This window comes from Chiloscyllium plagiosum, chromosome 6, assembly GCF_004010195.1.
Source record: "Chiloscyllium plagiosum isolate BGI_BamShark_2017 chromosome 6, ASM401019v2, whole genome shotgun sequence".
NCBI classification, from domain to species: domain Eukaryota; kingdom Metazoa; phylum Chordata; class Chondrichthyes; order Orectolobiformes; family Hemiscylliidae; genus Chiloscyllium; species Chiloscyllium plagiosum.
The window spans coordinates 103,195,639-103,214,297 of record NC_057715.1 but is presented as its reverse complement, the minus strand read 5'-3'; the positions used below and the strand labels follow the sequence as shown (position 1 = coordinate 103,214,297).

General features: G+C 39.5%; 1 protein-coding gene across 6 annotated transcripts in view; it reads left to right on the top strand.

The window, feature by feature from the left end:
* The window catches only part of herc2 (HECT and RLD domain containing E3 ubiquitin protein ligase 2), a 213,929-nt gene that overhangs the window by 96,913 nt on the left and 98,357 nt on the right, over positions 1–18,659 (top strand). For all 6 annotated transcript variants that reach the window (XM_043692293.1, XM_043692294.1, XM_043692296.1 and 3 more), the window contains 8 exons: positions 4,145–4,332; positions 10,500–10,692; positions 12,493–12,675; positions 14,224–14,408; positions 15,052–15,199; positions 15,308–15,504; positions 16,753–16,983; positions 17,104–17,239. In XM_043692293.1, coding sequence (XP_043548228.1) covers positions 4,145–4,332; positions 10,500–10,692; positions 12,493–12,675; positions 14,224–14,408; positions 15,052–15,199; positions 15,308–15,504; positions 16,753–16,983; positions 17,104–17,239 — 1,461 coding nt within the window. The remainder of the gene's footprint in view (positions 1–4,144; positions 4,333–10,499; positions 10,693–12,492; positions 12,676–14,223; positions 14,409–15,051; positions 15,200–15,307; positions 15,505–16,752; positions 16,984–17,103; positions 17,240–18,659) is intronic.

The following is an 18,659-nucleotide window of genomic DNA, read 5'->3' as shown; positions in this document are numbered from 1 at the left end:
TTCATTTCAGACTGTATTTGAAAGAGCTGAAAATTCAACAGCAGAATTTAAGCATTGGGTTGAGCTAGAACTGGGAAATAACAATATTGAAGAACTTGGGAAATGAAAGGGAGGTTATAAATGTTTATGTTGATGGACAAGTCAATGTGCTGTTTTTTCACGGAAGTATGGTGACAATGAGTTTGAAAGGCAGAGTAAGTGAGTTTTTGAGGTGAAGAAATCATTTATAGCTAACATAACACCTAGGAAGTAAGATGGATAATTAATAATTTAGTGAATTATGGTTGAGGGAGCTGTGCTATACTAATTATAGAAGAAATTTAAGAAACAACAGTGCTTCACGTTTGATGTGGAAAGAAGCCTGGCAACAAAAGCAGTGAGCGATGCCACACTAAGCCTTTGATGATAAAGATCCATGAGGCATTTGATAAGAGAGGAAAGTACCCTCGGGTTATCTTTGTCTCAAAGCATGATGACAGAATAGTCAGTGGTTTTTGCGGAGGTCCAGTTTGGGCCATTTGAACTGGATGAGGTTGAGTTGTATCTGGCAGTAAAATGACTAATCTAATTGTGTGGCAACTCGACTTAAATATGTTCCTTGAGCTTGAAGGAACAAAACTGTGGTCTCTTTGGCAGAAGTGACAGGATTTGAAAACAGTGAAGGTTTAGCTAAGTGACAGCTGTGAAAAATCGGTATAATGGTTAAGTCACTTTGCAGTATCAGGTGAATTATGACAAATGAAGGGTCAACAGCTAGGCAGTTTTAATATAGAAACTTAGAAGGCTGCATAAAGAAGGGCTTTGCCTGGGAGGACATGAGGAAGTGATCTGAATAGTGTTGGGGACCACAAATGGGGTGGGAGAAATGTCTGAGATGGTGGTAAACTTTGACGTGAGAAGGTGGCATCTTTGAGGTGACAATTGAAATTGGTTTGGTGAGGAGTCTTTGTGTACAGGCTGAGGAAAGGCAAAAAAAAAAGGATATCCCAGAGATAGCTCGGGGAACGTGAAATAATTTTGAATGAGAAGAAGGTGGCATCTTTGAGGTGACAATTGAAATTGATTTGGTGAGGAGTCTTTGTGTACAGGCTGAGGAAAGGCAAAAAAAAAATGGATATCCCAGAGATAGCTCGGGGAACGTGAAATAATTTTGAATGAGAAGTGGGTGGAACATGATTAGGAGCCATAGAAATAGAGGGGCCAAGAAGTGACTTGGGATTGAATGGTAAGCTATTTCAGTAGGGCAAGGGATGGGAAGTGTAACCTGGTTTGGAGGCTCTGGTGAGGGAAATAAATAGGCTCTGACAATGTGCAAAGAAGCTATTGTTAAAGGGAGCAATGTGCATAGTTAGGAAATGCATCATTTCTGAAGGGTCCTCTTTATTGACTTTCTATAGCACAGTAGTTCTTTCAACAAGCCTCCTCTGATACCTTCAGTGACCACTCTTGCAATACATGATTTCAAAAAGCTTTCTTTGGCAGATTCAACAGAAATCTGAATTTAATTCTAATTTTCCTATTTCTTTTCACCATGTTGGTACATTCCTTTTCAAACAGGTTATGATGTAAAAGAAGTTTAGCAGCTGACCTTTAAACTATACTAAGATCATTGCTTCATTAATCTTCTGCTTTTGCCACTACAGACTTAAAACATCAAACAAAGTGTACGAAGTACTCTTCACTTTTTCATTGCCAACTGAAAACTAAGTCTTAAATTAAGGTTGTTGTTAAATAAATATATTGTTCCAATACAATGCAAGCCTTTTTTTGGTCCTTTAAGTTTCCGTATATAAATGAATAAGCTATTGACTGACTCACCAGGCACTGATTCTTTCAAGACTTATTTCCTTGTAGCATACTCACAGATAGCTTTGAACTCTCATGGATTGAATTGTGTGCAGTATCTTATTTTACAGTACCTCCCAAGTTTGTCCCCTTCAATCTCATTGTAAGAACATTGCACAATTGAAATTTCAAACAGTGCCAGTTCAAACTTTATATACATAATAACTTTTGCATTTATCATTTGGGTTATGGACTGGTATTTTTTAAAAGTTGTTTCTTTTGTATACAACTTCACTTTGCTGGAGTACTGGATCGCCAATTTTGATTTAGTTTTATATGTTGAATCTTTTTCTGGATTAGTGGTGCTGGAAGAGCACAGCAGTTCAGGCAGCATCCAAGGAGCTTTGAAATCGACGTTTCGGGCAAAAGCCCTTCATCAGGAATACCACTAATCCAGAATCTGGTTTCCAACATCTGCAGTCATTGCTTTTACCTAGTTGATTTTAACCCTACTGTTGAATCTTTTTGTTAATCAACTCCTAACTTGAAAGTTCCATCCTTGCCAGTTGCTTATTTCAAATGCAGTGCATCTTGTTAGCAGGTATTTCCAGTGCAAGCAGCTGATGGGGGCTGTGCTGTTGATTTACATTCACGACTTTCTAAAGAGTGTGGCCTCGACTGGATTTTTTAAAATAATTGAACAATTGTAAAGTACTGCAAGAAAAAAACGGTTGCTAGGCCACCCATCATTCCAGATATGAAATGCTGACATTCTGTCGCCTTTTAAAATGCAAAAACGTCAGTTTAGGTAATATTTAACCAGGGTTTGGACTATCCTACACTAAAAGTACTGAATAGTAATTTGAACAAGAACCTGCATTTGTATAGTGACACTCAGACAGTAATTGCCCTAAGGCACTTCACAGGAGATCAATCAAACAGTGATCTATGGAAGAATGTGTTTCAACAGGTGAAAGCTAGATTTTAAAGAGCATCTTGGGAGAAAGAGAGATGGAGGCTTAGAGAAAGTTTATAGAACCTTTGGTCTGTGCAGTTGAAAGCACAATTACCAACTGTACAGTAATAAAATGGAATGAGTGCAGAGATCTTAAAAGATTGGCTAGTGAGTAGTTACTGAGATAGGGAGGGGTGAGACCTTCAAAGCATTTGGAAACCAGGGTAAGATTTTTATGAACTGAGGCATTGTGGAACCAGGAGCCAATGTAGGTTAGCAAACACCATGAAGCTTGATGCAAGTTAGGATGTGGGCAGCAGATACTTGGATGAGTTCAAGTTTACAGAGGCTGCCCAGAGGAATATTGGGATAGTTGTGTCAAATATCATAATGTGGGTTCCAACAACAGTTGAATGATGAAGGATTGGAGATAGGAGATCTTGCAGAAGTGAAAGTTGGAGATCTTGGCTTTGGAATATCCCTGTGAAATTGAATTGCCCCTGAAAAATGATCTAGATGAGGGATGGAATAGGTGCTTAGAGAACAGAATTTATGTTGGCATAGAAGGACAACTTGACTGTGTATACCTGCATTTTCTATTAGCTTCAGTGAATTGGGTTTTGAGGACCAAAACTAACTGAGGTGCTGCGAGTTCATGATTGATTTTTCTATTCCAGTCTTGCTGAATATAATTTGATTATCTTTTCACAAATGATTAACTATGTGCAGATGTTGAAAACTCTCAAAACACTGTTGAAGCTTGGTCAACTGAGATTGATTAATTTTTGTTGAATAAGGTTATTAAGTGACCATAGAACCTAGGCAGATTATTGGAGTGAAGGTCTGGATTGTCATGGTCTCAGTTAATGACAGAACAACAGATTAAAGGGCTGAATGTCCTGCTCCTGTCCCACCTTTTCTTTCTTGTTGAACTTTGTTATAATATTGATTTGTTTTTCTTTAATTTTTTTTGTATATTCCACACTTATGTACAAAGGTCCTTCTTTATTTTTGCATTGGCTTTGTTGCTCTTTCACTGACTCAGTTTGCTTGGAGTTTTCTCCTCAATGTCTTCAGCTCCCTCAACAAAGGTTGATGGTGGGAGAAGACAAAAATGCCGAAGAATAAATCACAGCCTAGATGGAACCTTTTAATACAGCTACAAGGAAAGAAGTATAGTTTCAAAGAAACAGTATCTGTGCACCTTAATGGTCAGCAGTTAATCATTTGTACAAGGATTTTTGAAGAGTGATGTGCACCATATTGAAGTTCAACATGCTTACTTTGTAGTTAAAGAATTTGTAAGAATTTGCTAAGATGTGATTCCTTGCCTCCTGGAAAGTTTGTTACTTTTTCACAAGTATAATTCTAAACTTGATTTTTGCAACATTTTATTTTCTTCAGGCCCAGCTTCTGATAGTGGCGAGGATGATATTGGTGCTTCTCTTCATGGAGCCTCAGCCACTGTTTTAGAGGAGTCAAGAAAGGAAACCACACCAGCTCCACTGCCTGTCTCTGGTCCAGAGCTAGCAGCAATGATGAAAATTGGCACGAGGGTGATGAGGGGTGTCGACTGGAAATGGGGAGATCAGGTATTGCAGTAAACTGATACCTGTCTATTTTAAAGCTTTTTTTTAAAAAAAAAGGCTAGAGCAACATTTCCCTGTTTTGAACTGTTACTTTTGACAGGGAGAAGTTGAGAAAGAAGTTGAAACATGAGTATTTCTAGTTCAGCAATCGATCCTGTTTGTAAATATTGCATTAATTAGCTGCACAGTACACATTGTACCATTCAGTAGTGATTTATGCCTTGCTTTTTATTTAATGATGCAAAGTTTACTATTTAACTCTGTGTCAAATCTCAATATAACTGAATCATTAGCTAGGAGGTCCTATTGCAATGCCTGGACTTGATATTGCATGGTGTAAAATTCAGGCTTTCAAAAAGTGCTTTAAAACTTAATGTCCTGAGCATTTTATAAACATTATCTCTATGTTTTGATTACATTTTTACTTTTCCAGCTTTCCAGTAATTCAAGGTTTAGCAGAACTCAGCCTAGAATATAATTTAGGCCACAATGTAACTTTGGTGTTCACAATGCAGCTGTTTGTAGGGAAGGCACAACTTCGATTCATACTATCTTTAAAAAACTATTTCTTAATGATTGTACTTTTACAGATTTAAAATGTCCATGTTTCTGTTTTAAGAGTGTCATGAAGAGAGGCGATAGTGATAGTGAGTTTTGAGAAGATTTGTAGTTCGGGTTGAGGTTCTGGATGTAGGTTTGCTCGCTGAGCTGGAAGGTTCGGTTTCAGACGTTTCATCACCATACTAGGTAACATCATCAGTGAGTCTCTGGATAAAGCACAGGTATAGCCTGCTTTTTATTTATGGGTTTAGGTTTCCTTGGGTTGGTGACATCATTTCTTGTGGTGATGGCATTTCCTGTTCTTTTTCTCAGGGGATGAGAAATGGGATCCAAGTCAATGTATTTGTTGATAGAATTCCAGTTGGTATGCCATGCTTCTAGGAATTCTCACGTGTCCCTGTTGGCTCGTCCTAGATGGATGTTTTGTCCCAGTCGAAGTAGTGTCCTTCCTATTCTGTTTGTAAGCATTAAACCTTATCAAACCAGCGTTTACAGAAAACAACACACATGGACCAAATACTCAACTACAGAAGCAATCATCTCAACATCCACAAACGAAGCTGCATTAGAACATTATTTCAACGAGCCCCACACACTGCAGAACAGAGCAACTACAAAGAGCAGAGGAAAACCACCTACACAGTATATTCAAAAAGAACGAGTATCCAACGAACACAGTCCCCCGATTTCTCAGCAACAAACCCAAACAAGCAGACAAAACACGTCCAGAAACCCTAGCCACACTCTTCTATATCAAAGATATCTCAGAAATGACAGCCAGATTACTCAGACCTCTTGGTATCATGGTCGCCCACAAACCCACTAACACACTAAAACAGCAGCTAATGAACTTGAAGGATCTTAGACAGACAACAAGCAAAACTAATGTCATTTACAAATTAGCTTGCAAGAACTGTAACAAACACTACATTGGACAAACAGGCAGAAAACTAGCCACCAGGATACATGAACGTCATCTAGCCACAAAAAGACATCACCCACTAGTAACTTTACATACAGATGAGGAAGGACAAGCCAAACAGAGACACTCACAAGAAATCCTATCACAAACACATTGACTTGGATTCCATTTACCTCCCCTGAGAAAAAGAACAGGAAATGACATCACTAGGAAATGATGTCACCAACCTAAGGAAGCTTAAACACACAAATAAAAAGTGGGCCATACATTCAGTGCTTCATACGGCGGCTCATTGATGATGTTACCTAGTATGGTGACGAAATGTCTGATACCGAACCTTCCAGCTCAGCGGGCAAACCTACATCCAGACTATAGTGATGCTTGTTGTGAGATATGTTGAGGCTATAACACTGGAACAAAGAATATTGTAGAATCATGACAGCATGGAAACAGACCCTTTGGTCCAACTTGTCCATGTTCCCAAAGTAAACTGGCCCATTGCCCTCAAAGATTTTCCTATTCATGTATTTGTCCAAATGTCTTGTAAATGTTGCAAATGTACTTGCATCTACCATTTCCTTTGGCAATTCATTTCACATGTTAACCACCCTCTGGGTGGAAAAACTTGCCCCTCAGATCCCTCTTAAATTTTCCCTTCTCATGTTAAAAATATACCTGCTAGTTTTGAACTCACCTACCCTAGCAAAAAGATCTTTGCTATTCACCTTCTCTTTGCCTCTCATGAGGTGTTTGATTTAGTTGAAGGTGAGCACTTTGGAGAGAGTGACCATAAATCAGTTACGTTTAGTTTATCGATGGAAAGGGATAGGTACATGCTACAGGTCAAGAGTTATCGATGGGGCAAGGCCGATTATAATGTGATTAGGCAAGAATTAGGATGCATAGAATGGGGTAGCAAAATGCAGGGGATACAGACATTGGAAATGTGGAGCTGGTTTAAGGAACAGATATTGCGTGTCGTTGATAGGTATGAACCTGTCAGGCAGGGAGGAAGTGATAAAGTAAGGGAACTGTGATTTACTACAGAAATTGCATCTCTTGTTAAGCAGAAGAAGGAGGCTTATGTGTTGATGAGGCAAGATGGTTCAGATGAGGTGATCGAGAGTTACAGATCAGCTCAGAAGGATTTAAAGAGAGAGGTAAGAAGAGCAAAGAGAGGACACGAGCAGTCTTTAGCAAGTAGAATAAAGGAGAACCCAAAAGCTTTCTCTAGGTATGTGAGGAATAAAAGGATGACTAGCGTAGGAATAGAGCCAGTCAAAGACAGAAGTGGGAAGTTGAATGTGGACCCTGTGGAGATTGGAGAGGTGCAAAACGAACATTTCTCATCAGTTTTCACTCTGGAAAAGGAGAATATTGTAGAGGAGAAGAATAAGGTATGAGCTATTAGACTAGAAAGGATCAAGGTTAGTTACGAAGAGATGCTATCAATTCTAGAAGGAGTGAAAGTAGACAAGTCCCCTGGATCGGATAGGATTTATCCAAGGATTCTCTGGGAAGCTAGGGAGGAGATAGCAGATCCTTTGGCTTTGATGTTTAAGTCACCATTGTCTACAGGTTTAGTACCAGAGAACTGGAGGATTGTAAATGTGCCCTTGTTCAAGAAGGGCAGTAGAGATGACCCAGGTAATTATAGACCAGTTAGCCTTACGTCTGTTGTCGGAAAGGTTTTGGGAAGGATTATAAGAGGTAAGATTTATAATAATCTAGCAAGCAACAATTTGATTTCAGATAGTCAACATGGTTTCGTCAAGGGCAGGTTGCGTCTCTCAAACCTCATTGAGTTTTTTGAAAAGGTGACCAAGCATGTTGATGAGGGTAGGGCAGTTGATGTAGTGTACATGGACTTCTCAGTAAAGCCTTTGATAAGGTTCCACATAATAGGCTGTTGGAGAAAGTGCAGAGGTATGAAATTGAGGTTGATTTAGCAGTTTGGATTAGAAACTGGCTTTCTGAAAGAAGGCAGCGAGTGGTAGTTGATGGAAAATATTCAGCCTGGAGTCTGGCTACTAGTGGTGTGCCACAAGGATCTGTTTTGGGACCACTGCTGTTTGTCATTTTTATAAATGACTTAGACGCAGGCATAAGTGGATGGATTAGTAAATTTGCAGATGACACTAAAGTTGGTAGAGTAGTGGGCAGTTTGGAAGAATGTAACAGGTTACATGGGGTCTTGGATAAACTGCAGAATTGGGCTGAGAGGTGGCAAATGGAGTTCAGTGCAGCTAAATGTGAGGTGATGCACTTTGGGAAGAGTAACAGGAAGCCAAAGTACTGGGTCAATGGAAAGATTCTTGGTAGTGTGGATGTGCAGAAGGATCTTGGAGCCCATGTACATAGATCCCTGAAAGTTGCCACCCAGGTTGATAGTGCTGTTAGGAAGGCATACGGTGTGTTAGGTTGCATTCGTAGAGAGATTAAGTTCCGGAGCCGCAATATCATGCTGCAACTATACAAACGCTAGTGCGGCCACACTTGGAATACTGTGTACAGTCTGGTTGCCATATTTTGGGAAGGATGTGGAAGCATTGGAAAAGGTGCAGAGGATATTAACCATGATGTTGCCTGGTCTGGAGGGAAGGTCTTATGAGGAAAGGCTGAGAGACTTGGGTCTGTTCTCATTGGAAAGAAGAAGGTTAAGAGGGGATTTGATAGGGACATACAAGATGATCAGAGGATTAGATAGGGTAGACAGTGAAAGCCTTTTTCCTAGGATGATGCCGTCAGCTTGTCCGAGGGGGCATAACTACAAATTGAGGGGTGATAGATTTAAGGCAGATGTCAGAGGCAGGTTCTTTACGCAGAGAATAGTAAGGGTGTGGAATGCCCTACCTGCCAATGCAGTCAACTTAGTCCACATTAGGGAGATTTAAACAATACTTGGATAAGCACGTGGATGATGATGATGGGATAGTGTAGGGGGATGAGCTGAGAATAGTTCACAGGTTGGCGCAACATGGAGGGCTGAAGGACCTGTTCTGCGCTGTATTGTTCTGTTGTTTTGTAATTTTATAAACCTCTATCATCACCCCTCAACCTCCCATGCTTCAGTGAGCAAGGTCCAAGCCTATCCTTATATCTCAAAGCCTCCAGTCCTGACGTCTTGGTAAATGTTTTCTGAGACTTCTTCACTTTAATAATAATATTTCTATAGCAAGGTGACCAGAGCTGCACACAATACTCCAAAATTGATCCCATTAACATCCTGTATAACCCCAACATGACACCCTAACTCTTATACTTAAAGGTCTGAGCAATGAAGGCAAGCATGCTAAATGCCTTCCTAACCACCCCATCTTCCTGTGATGCAACTTTCAAAGAACTATCTACCTGAACCCTGCATTTCTCTGTTTGACAATACTACCAAGGGTTTTACCATTAATTATATAAGTCTTGCCCTTGTTTGTTTTACCAAAATGTGACATCACATATTTAACCAAATTAAACTCCATCTGCCACTCAGTTCATTTACGTAATTGATCAAGACCCCATTGTAATCTTAGATAACCTTCTTCACTGTCAACTATACCACCAATTTTGGTGTCATCTGCAAACCTACGAACTATACCTTGTAAATTCTCATCCAAATTTTTTATATAAATGATAAACAAAAGTGGACCCAGCGCCAATCCCTGTGGAACACTTGTGCTCACAGGCCACCAATCTGAAAATCAATCCTCCATCACTACCTTATGTTTCCTACTGTCAAGCCAATTTTGTATCCAGTTGGCAAGCTCATCCTGAGTCGCACATGATTAACTTTACTAATTAGTCTACCATGCAGAACCTTATCAAAGGCTTTACTAAAGTCTATATCTATGTCCAGACAGCATTTACAGCTCTGTCCTCATAAATCTTGTTCGTTATGTTCGCAAGACACTTTTCCACACACTGACTAACCCTGATCAGTCCCTGCCTCTCAAAGTACATGTAAATCCTGTCCCGCAGAATCCCCTCCAACAAGTTACTCACTGATGATGTCAGACTCTCAGTCTATAGTTCTCAGGTTTCTCCTTACAGTCCCTCTTAAACAAAGGCACAACATTAGCCACCCTCCACTCCTCTGGCACCTCACCTGTGGTTGTAGATGATACAAGTATCTCTGGTAGGGGCCCTGCAATTTCTTCCCTAACTTCCCACAATATCCTGGCATATGCTTGATCAGGTCCTGGAACTTTATCTACCACGATGTTTTCAAAGACCTCCAGCACTTGCTCTTTTGTAATGTGTACTGTTTTCAATATTCTTCTGAGGTTGAAAATAAAAATAGATAGTTTGGGGATTTTTTTAATATTCCTTTGTTCCAGACCTGATTGCAATCAATTCTGCGAGTCGGGACTTGGCCTAATATAACACCTGCGATATCAGCCTAGACTGTAAAGCATTTCTTTTCCTGTGTGCACAACACTCCTCTGCCCAGGTGTTGGGAGAATGCATCGCACCCTTTGACTGTTACCGACAACATATTCTATCTATCCCATTCCTTCATGATCTTAAGCACCTCAATTTAATCAGTTTTGTGCATTTTATGTTTAAATATGAAAAGAATGTAATTTGAGCTAATATAAATATATTTGACTGGCTATTGAGCTATTCCTGTAGCAGAAGCATTGTGTTTTTTTTTGCCTTGTTATGTTTGTTGTTTTTAATGAACATAACTTTTCAGGATGGACCACCTCCAGGATTAGGCCGTGTAATTGGCGAATTGGGGGATGATGGCTGGATCAGAGTTCAGTGGGATACTGGTAGCACTAACTCCTATAGAATGGGAAAAGAAGGAAAGTATGATCTGAAATTAGCTGAACCACCACCTGCTACACAGCCAACTACAGAAGACTCTGACACAGAGGATGATTCTGGTTTGTAATAAAATTTTGAGTTATTGACATTGTATTTCAAATAAAGAATTTCAGCATTGGTGTTTTGTTAAAAGGGGGAAAATTTAGTGGGCACTACAAGAGGGTGAGATATTTTTCAGATTAATCTGTGAGGTAACCTGAACGTGTTTATCAAGTGTTTAAGATGCTATATTCCATTGTCAAGAATTTTATAGCCGAACATTTAGAAAACAATGGTAGAATCATTCACAGCCAGCATGGATTTACAAATGAGAAATCATGCTTGACAAATGTACTAGATTTCTTCGAGGATGTAACCAGTGGAGTTGGTTTATTTGCACTTTTAGAAGGCTTTTGAATAAGTTCCACATGAGAGATTGTGTAAAATTAAAGTGCTTGGGAATGGGGCTTGTATATTGAGTTGGACAGAAAATTGGTTAGCAGACAGGAAACAAAAAGTAGGAATAAATGCCTCTTTCTGAACGGTAGGCAATGACTAGTAGGGTACTGCAGATATGGTACTTGGACCCCAGCTATTGACAATATGTGAAAATTTAAATGAGGGAATTAAATGTAAGATCTCAAAATTTGCTGATGAGACAAAGCTGGATGGAAGAGTGAGCTGTAAGGGAGATGCAGAGATGCGGCAATGTAATTTGGATGGTCTGAGTGAATGGGCAAATGCAGTATGGGCAAATGAGAGGTTTTCCACTTTGGTACAAAAATAGGAAGACTGATTATTATTTGAATGATTGTAAGTTGAGAGAGAAGAATGTTCAATGAAACCGGGTGTTATTGTTGACCATTTGCTGCATATAAGTGTACAGATGAAGCAGACAGTAAAGAATGCCAGCTGCATTTTGGCTTTAATAATGAGGGGATTCAAGTACAGAAACAGGGATGTCTTGCTGTAATTATACAGGGCATTGACAAGTTCACACTGGAAGTAGAGTTCCGTTTTGGCCTTCTTATCTGAGGAAGGATGCTCTTGTTAAAGAGTGAGTATGGCGAAGGTTTACCTGGGATAGCAGGACTGGTGTATGAGGAGAGGTTTCGTCGATTAGACTGTATTAAAGGAGTTTAGACTCTTTTGGATTTCTATAAGACTAATGGGACGAGATGTTGGAGACAAGAGGGATGTTCATGGTGGTGGTGAAGTTCAGAACCAGGGGCCATAGTTTAAGGGGTGAATCTTTTAGGACTGTGAGGACAGATTTCTCTGCCTAGAAGATGGTAAGTCTGTGGAATTCACTACCACAGAAAGTGGTTGAGGCCAAAATGTTGGGTTTTCAAGAAGGAAGTAGATTTAGCATTTGTGGCTAAATGGATCAAAGATTGGGAGGGGGTAGCATTCAGGTAGTGGGCTCAATGATCAGCCATGATGTACTTAATGGCAGAACAAGTTTAAGGGGTTGATGGCCTTTTCCTGCTCCTATCATCTATATTTTGATGCTTGTAATATTTTTAAAGCATATTTAATAGTTTGATTTATCAAGAGTTTAGCTTCCACATGTTGGAAAATGAAAGAATCTTCTGTGCTAGTGGAGGATTTCACAATTCAGTTGAAAGGCACTTAATCAATTTATAGCACTTTATTATCAGAACATGGTCTTGTAGTAATCTTGTGAATTTGTCTTCCAGTTTTTCTTCACTGTCTTATAATGGAAACAACATACCATTTAGGACTAATACTGTATATTCTTCAAGAGCCAGCATTCTGGGGCTTTCTTCACATTTTGGATAGTTGTTAAAGAAAGGATACTTGCATTGAGAAACTAAACAATCTAATAAAGTTTTCTTGTGACACTGTTTTGTGCACAGAAGCAGAAACCATTGAGAAAAACACGCATCCAACTGTGATGCTGTTGATGGCAACAGTTAACCTTCTGCAAACATTGTCACTTTCTGCTGGAATACACTCAGACCTAGTCCAGAATGAAGCTACCAAAACTTTATGTGGTCTTTTGCGAATGCTTGTGGAGAGTGGGGCATCAGATAAAACTGGTAATTGAACTCTTTTAATTGTTTTTAAAAAAAAGTCTTTTGCCAGTAAGTGTTCTGGAGGACATATACTTTGGTATTTATCATTAGTAGAGGGTGAACACTTGCATGTTCTGAGTAACTGATGTGTTAGTTTTCTTTTAATGATATGTTGGTATGTAGAACAGCAGGTTTGTTGTGCACTTGAGTCTCTAGCTTCAATTCAGCAGTGCCTATTGCAATGAAACTGAAGCCAAGCAATTTCTTGCTGGAGTAAATTGCAAATAATGAATAAATGTGTACTAAATTTTGGACCTGTGTAAAAATTCTGAATGAAACCTCATTTCCCTGTCATAAGTATAACACCCCCCCCACATCAAATTGCAATCCTTATGAAGCAACTGAGAGACGTGTAGTCCCTGTATTTATAGTTTGTGCCTCCAATCTATCCCTTTAGATCGTTATTAAATACAATTGTTTTACCCCCAATGTCAAGCGCATTACTCATTACAATAGGGATGAGAGATTTTATGTCCTGATGCTTTGAGGTTGGTAAAAATTTTAATTGTATTGAGCAACATGAAAGTTTCAGTTATCAAAACATTGGCTTTGTTACCACCGAGGCTGAAGGAGTGCACCAGTGCTCTTGCCACACTCCTTCATGGCTCGCAAGATAAAATAGAAATATTTTATCCAGTTATCAAGATAATAAATTAAGTACCTGATTGACATCAGGTTTTAAACAAGAAGATCCGTCAACCTGGTTTCTAAACACAATTATTGGTATGTTATTAAAACACGACTTATTCAATAACGATACCTAATTGGTTAACACACCTGTATGTAGAAGTATAAAAGCCTATCCTAAATATTCCCAAAGTGCACATATTCTCACTTCAAGAGGGAAAGTAATACATTTCTCTGCAGAGATTACCTCTTTTTTTTTAAATAAAGCTATTTGGTCAATGATGAAGACAAGTTGAAAACGTGCCGGACTCTGAAGTTCTGGCATGTGGTCAAGAAGTGCATGTTTGTCTTTCTATTCCTTGAATAAGCCAAGACTTCAATCTTGATGTGTATTTAGTCACTCTTTCTTTCAAAATACTGAATATTTCACCCTGAATTCAATAAAAGGGTTTGCTTTTCCAAAATAAAGAAGATCAGCCGGATGGCTTTGTTCTTCAAAAAGTGCCTTTCAGTTCAGCTTGCTCTGAGCAAGTTTTGCTCCAACTGAAGTTAACTGGAACCTCTCCAAGCCAATCAGTCTTCAAAAAACACCCGTGCAAGAATCTGCAGCAAAGCAGACCATTACCTTCAGTCATATGATTTACACAAAACCTTGTCTAAAATAAAATCCCCAATATCCGTAGTGAACTTTCAATTATTATTTAGTTTCAAGAGACTACTCCAAGTACTTCCACACGTTGGTATGGCTGGTTTTATTCCTGTGACTGACTTCTGTTCAACTGACTAGAACATTTTACTCTTGTTGTCCTTGCGTTTGAGCGACAGTAGAAATAAAGAAACAACCTCAGTTATTTGGTGAGATTAACATTTTTATATTGTTTCTAGTTTCTTCAGTAAACAAAGTTGTATCTAGAGAGCAACACCGGAGCTGGTGTTCCCTGGGTTTCATTCGAAGTATAGCGCTTACCCCTCGCATGTGTGGTACTCTGAGTTCATCTCAGTGGATCAGCTTGCTAACCAAAATTGTTGAAGGACAACAGTCATTTACCGCTGTGTCTCTGCAGCGACAGGTGAGAACTATTGTGCAACTCTTTTCTGCCAAGAAACCAAGGGCAAGATGTATTTGAGACACTGTTAAAAATAATCTGCTGTAGTATTTGTCTGAACTCTTTTATTTTTTGCCCTTTTTGAAATGCTATGATTTCAGTATTGATGCTAATCAAAGGAAAATATTAATGTTGACAAAGGAGACTTTTTCATTTTTCACCTCTGGTATGATGGGGCTGAATTAAGTCAGAAAATAGCTAAGTGTCAATTCTGGCAAATTTCATGGAGGATATTTCTCTGCAAACCCCAAGTATGAAAAAACTCACCATCTTCCTATCTCAACCCATTACCAATGTACTGTGTCCTTATGGCATCCTGTGTCTTGTATTCTTCCACTTGCTACAAGTGGAAGTACTGACTACTGCTGAGACCTTCTGGGATTCCTGAGATTATATCATCTGCAAAGTTCAGCTGTGTCTCGGAAGTGCTGGCAGTCGCACAGAGCTTTGAAGAAGATTAAAGCATATAAGGGAAGGATAGCAAATTGGGTTCAAACTGAATGGAAGATAAAAAGTAGTGTGTAATAACTTTCACATGAGAGGTTGATCAGGTTTGGATTGGTATAGTATATCTGTTAACATGGATATTTGCTTTTTAATTTGTTAGATTTTAGCGCTGCGTTTGTTGCAAGCAGTCCTTCCTTCCTGGGACAGAGATGAGCGGTCAAAAGACATGAAGTTCCTTGTTGAAAAGTTGTTTGTCTTTTTGGGTAGCCTTCTGAGCACCTGCTCAAGTGACCTTCCACTCTTAAGAGGTGAGCTTCCTTTATGATTGGTACATATATTTCTTACCGTATTATTTGACAAGTTCATAACATGTTAAAAAATAAATGTACGATTAAAGCATTTTCTTGTGTTTACAGATGGAATGTTGAGAAGAAGAAAAGCTCGACCTCCAGCTTCTCTGACTGCCACCCACAGTAGCACATTAGCAGAGGAAATTGTTGCACTGTTGCGAACTCTTCACACTCTGAATCAGTGGAATGGACTTATCAATGACTACATCAATTCCCAGCTGAATTGCATCAGTGAAATCATGAGTGATAAAGTGGCAGAGGCAGTAAGTGTAATGTTGCATTCTTCGTTGTCAGTCCCTCAGGTTGACGATGACTTGCTTCCATGGGGGGGAATGAGGAGTTGGTTTCTGCAGTAGCCAAATAGTCCAATCCAGGTGCTGCAGTCTCTGCCACAATTGGGCTTGTGATGTTTGATGTGGTGAGTGGATAGGACACTCTGGATTCTGAGGACATTATCTGCTGCTTACACTTGGCCTCTGCTCAGTGACACTTCAAGTGGTTGGCATTTTCTCTGGTTTGTCTTTTTAGGGAAAGTAATTCCCACCTGTTAGTGGGGATGTTGCATTTGTTTAGTGTTTCATCTGCCGTCCTATTGATAGCTTTGAGTAGACTACTTAATTAGGGTGTCTCGTGTCAGACATGCAAGCAGTGTGGTCTACCCATCGCATCTGGCAGTGCTTCACTTGCTTTTCAAAATGCACAGGATTATCCTTGACAACCACCTGATGAAGGAGCGGCACTCCAAAAGTCGTGCTTCCAATTAAACTTGTTGGACTATAACCTGGTGTTGTGTGATTTTTAAATTTGGAATGGTATAGTTACCTCTTTTCGGAAGATTTATTTTATCTAAAATAGACAAATTTAATGTTAGCTTTTGAATTTTTTTGAAATTTGTATTCTCTGGGGGGGAAAAGGAAAAGTAGCTTCCTATGAGAGCTTTTACTTGAGCACTGGGGAATCTTTATTATTTAGTTTCTATTGCCTTGATACTTTGGGGTAATTGTTTGTCATATTCGAAGCAGGCAATCAAGATGTCCAAAGTTCTGACATGGGTTTCTCATCTTATTATAATCCCATAAATTTCTGTATGGTGCCAATCTTGTGCTAATTCATTTGTGTAATCTTACAATGCTGTTCATGATTTCTCCTCAAAATACTTAGTCAAATTTCTTCGATATGAAGATCTTTGAGAAATCTTTCTGTAGAAGATCATGTTGATGTCATTTAGTTGCTGTTTGTTTTGTAAGAAATGTGAAGTCTCTGCTTTTTTTTTTGCATGCTTCATTAACCACATCTTTGTTTTGAGGACATTTCAACCCAGGTTTTTGCTTGCACTGGATTGCATGGCTGGGACTAACATGGATTACAAAGGGATTTGCTTCATGACTGACTCTCAGCCAGGCAATTGGTTATACTTGAGAAAGGGATTATGATTGCAGCATGAGATTGTTTGGATGAATTTTTATGTTTAACAGCAAAATGTGTCATCATCTCCCTTTGCATCCTTGCAGACAGTCTTGGAAGATTGTTTCCCAGATTCAGACAATCCAGAGATTAGTGGATTGATGGCAGTACTGGCTGTGATTGGTGGAGTTGATGGACGCCTGAGATTGGGTGGTCAGGTGACACATGAAGAATTTGGAGAGGGGACTGTGGCTCGTATTACCCCCAAGGGAAAAATTACAGTGCAGTTCCATGATATGCGAATGTACAGAGTTTGTTCTTTAAGTCAGTTACAACCGGTAGGTGATATATGGTTGCTAAGCAGTTGTCCCTGCCCAATCAGATCAGTAGACCAACAATTTTTGCCTGATTTTTTTAGTCAATGATCTCAATCCTTATAATGTTTTTGTTAATTTCAGCTTCCAGTGATTGCCTTCAGTATTAACAATTTGCCATTTGCTGACCCAATGCTGTCGGTCTGGGCTCAGTTGGTGAACCTAGCAGGGAGTAAACTTGAAAAGCACAAAATGAAGAAATCCAGCCAAAGCCTCTCAGGTAATTAAAACATGAGTTTCAGTTTTTGTTTTGAAATAACAGAGTAGAGACTGGAGGTTTCACTTCTTTTTTGGAAAAAAAAAGTTTCTTGTTGAGATTTTCAGTGGAGACTTTTTTTTGGATTTTAGGGCTCCTTTTATTAGTCTCACTGACTCGTACATTCACGTAGTAACAATGCCATTTACCTTTGTATTGACATCTGGTAGTTGCATTCAGGAGCAGAATTGGAAGAATTCTTCAATATCATCATTAACTATTATCCCTCCTTTAAACTTAAAGGCACAACATTCAAGGAAAAATTCATTTCCTAGGCAGCATAGCATTTAAGTTGGCACAAGACAACAGGAATCAGTTAATGAGCATTTCTTTCAAAGTAGCTGACAGGCATCCAAACACAAAAGGCCATCCCTTGGCCCTATCTTGTACAGGATGGTCTTGTCACTGCTGTGTTTCCATTGCAAGTACACAGTTGGAACCAGGCAGGTGTTACCTTTTTAGCTGGATCTCAGATCAGAATTTGACAATTGACAGACTGTGTTTGTTTCAGCAGTATCCACTATGTATTTCCCCACAAATTAGCTTTTGGATCTATGCAGCCTTATGTTAGAGATTCCACCCTGTTTTACAGGAAATTCTTTCTTAAATGCCTTTGCCAAAAAGTGAAACAGCAAGTTTTTTTTAAAAAGCAAATTAAGAAATAAGCAGTTAAATTTGAGATGCTGGCCTGGGCAATGTGTTGTAACTGAGTGATATAGGAGCTAGTGGAGCCCATTGTAGTTCATAGTGACCTATTGAGTGTTGACCTCGTGCAAGCATTCCAACTCTCATGGAAATTCTCCCCCCCCGCCCCCAACCCCAATTTAATAAAATTTCCTGGGTTAATTTGCTGACCCCCCCCCCCCAAAGTGTTTTGAGCCCTGGTAGGGATTTTTTTTTCTACTACTTCAGATTATTTTTACTCAAATTCCAACTGGAAGCTGGACTAGGAGCTTAGAACATAGAACAATACAGCACAGAACAGACCCTTCGGCCCACGATGTTGTGCCGAACATTTGTCCTAGCTTAAGCACCCATCCATGTACCTATCCAATTGCCGCTTAAAGGTCACCAAAGATTCTGACTCTACCACTCCCACAGGCAGCGCATTCCATGCCCCCACCACTCTCTGGGTAAAGAACTCACCCCTGACATCTCCCCTACACCTTCCACCCTTCACCTTAAATTTATGTCCCCTTGTAACACTCTGTTGTACCCGGGGAAAAAGTTTCTGACTGTCTACTCTATCTATTCCTCTGATCATCTTATAAACCACTATCAAGTCACCCCTCATCCTTCTCCGTTCCAACGAGAAAAGGCCTAGCACTCTCAACCGATCCTCATACGACCTATTCTCCATTCCAGGCAACATCCTAGTAAATCT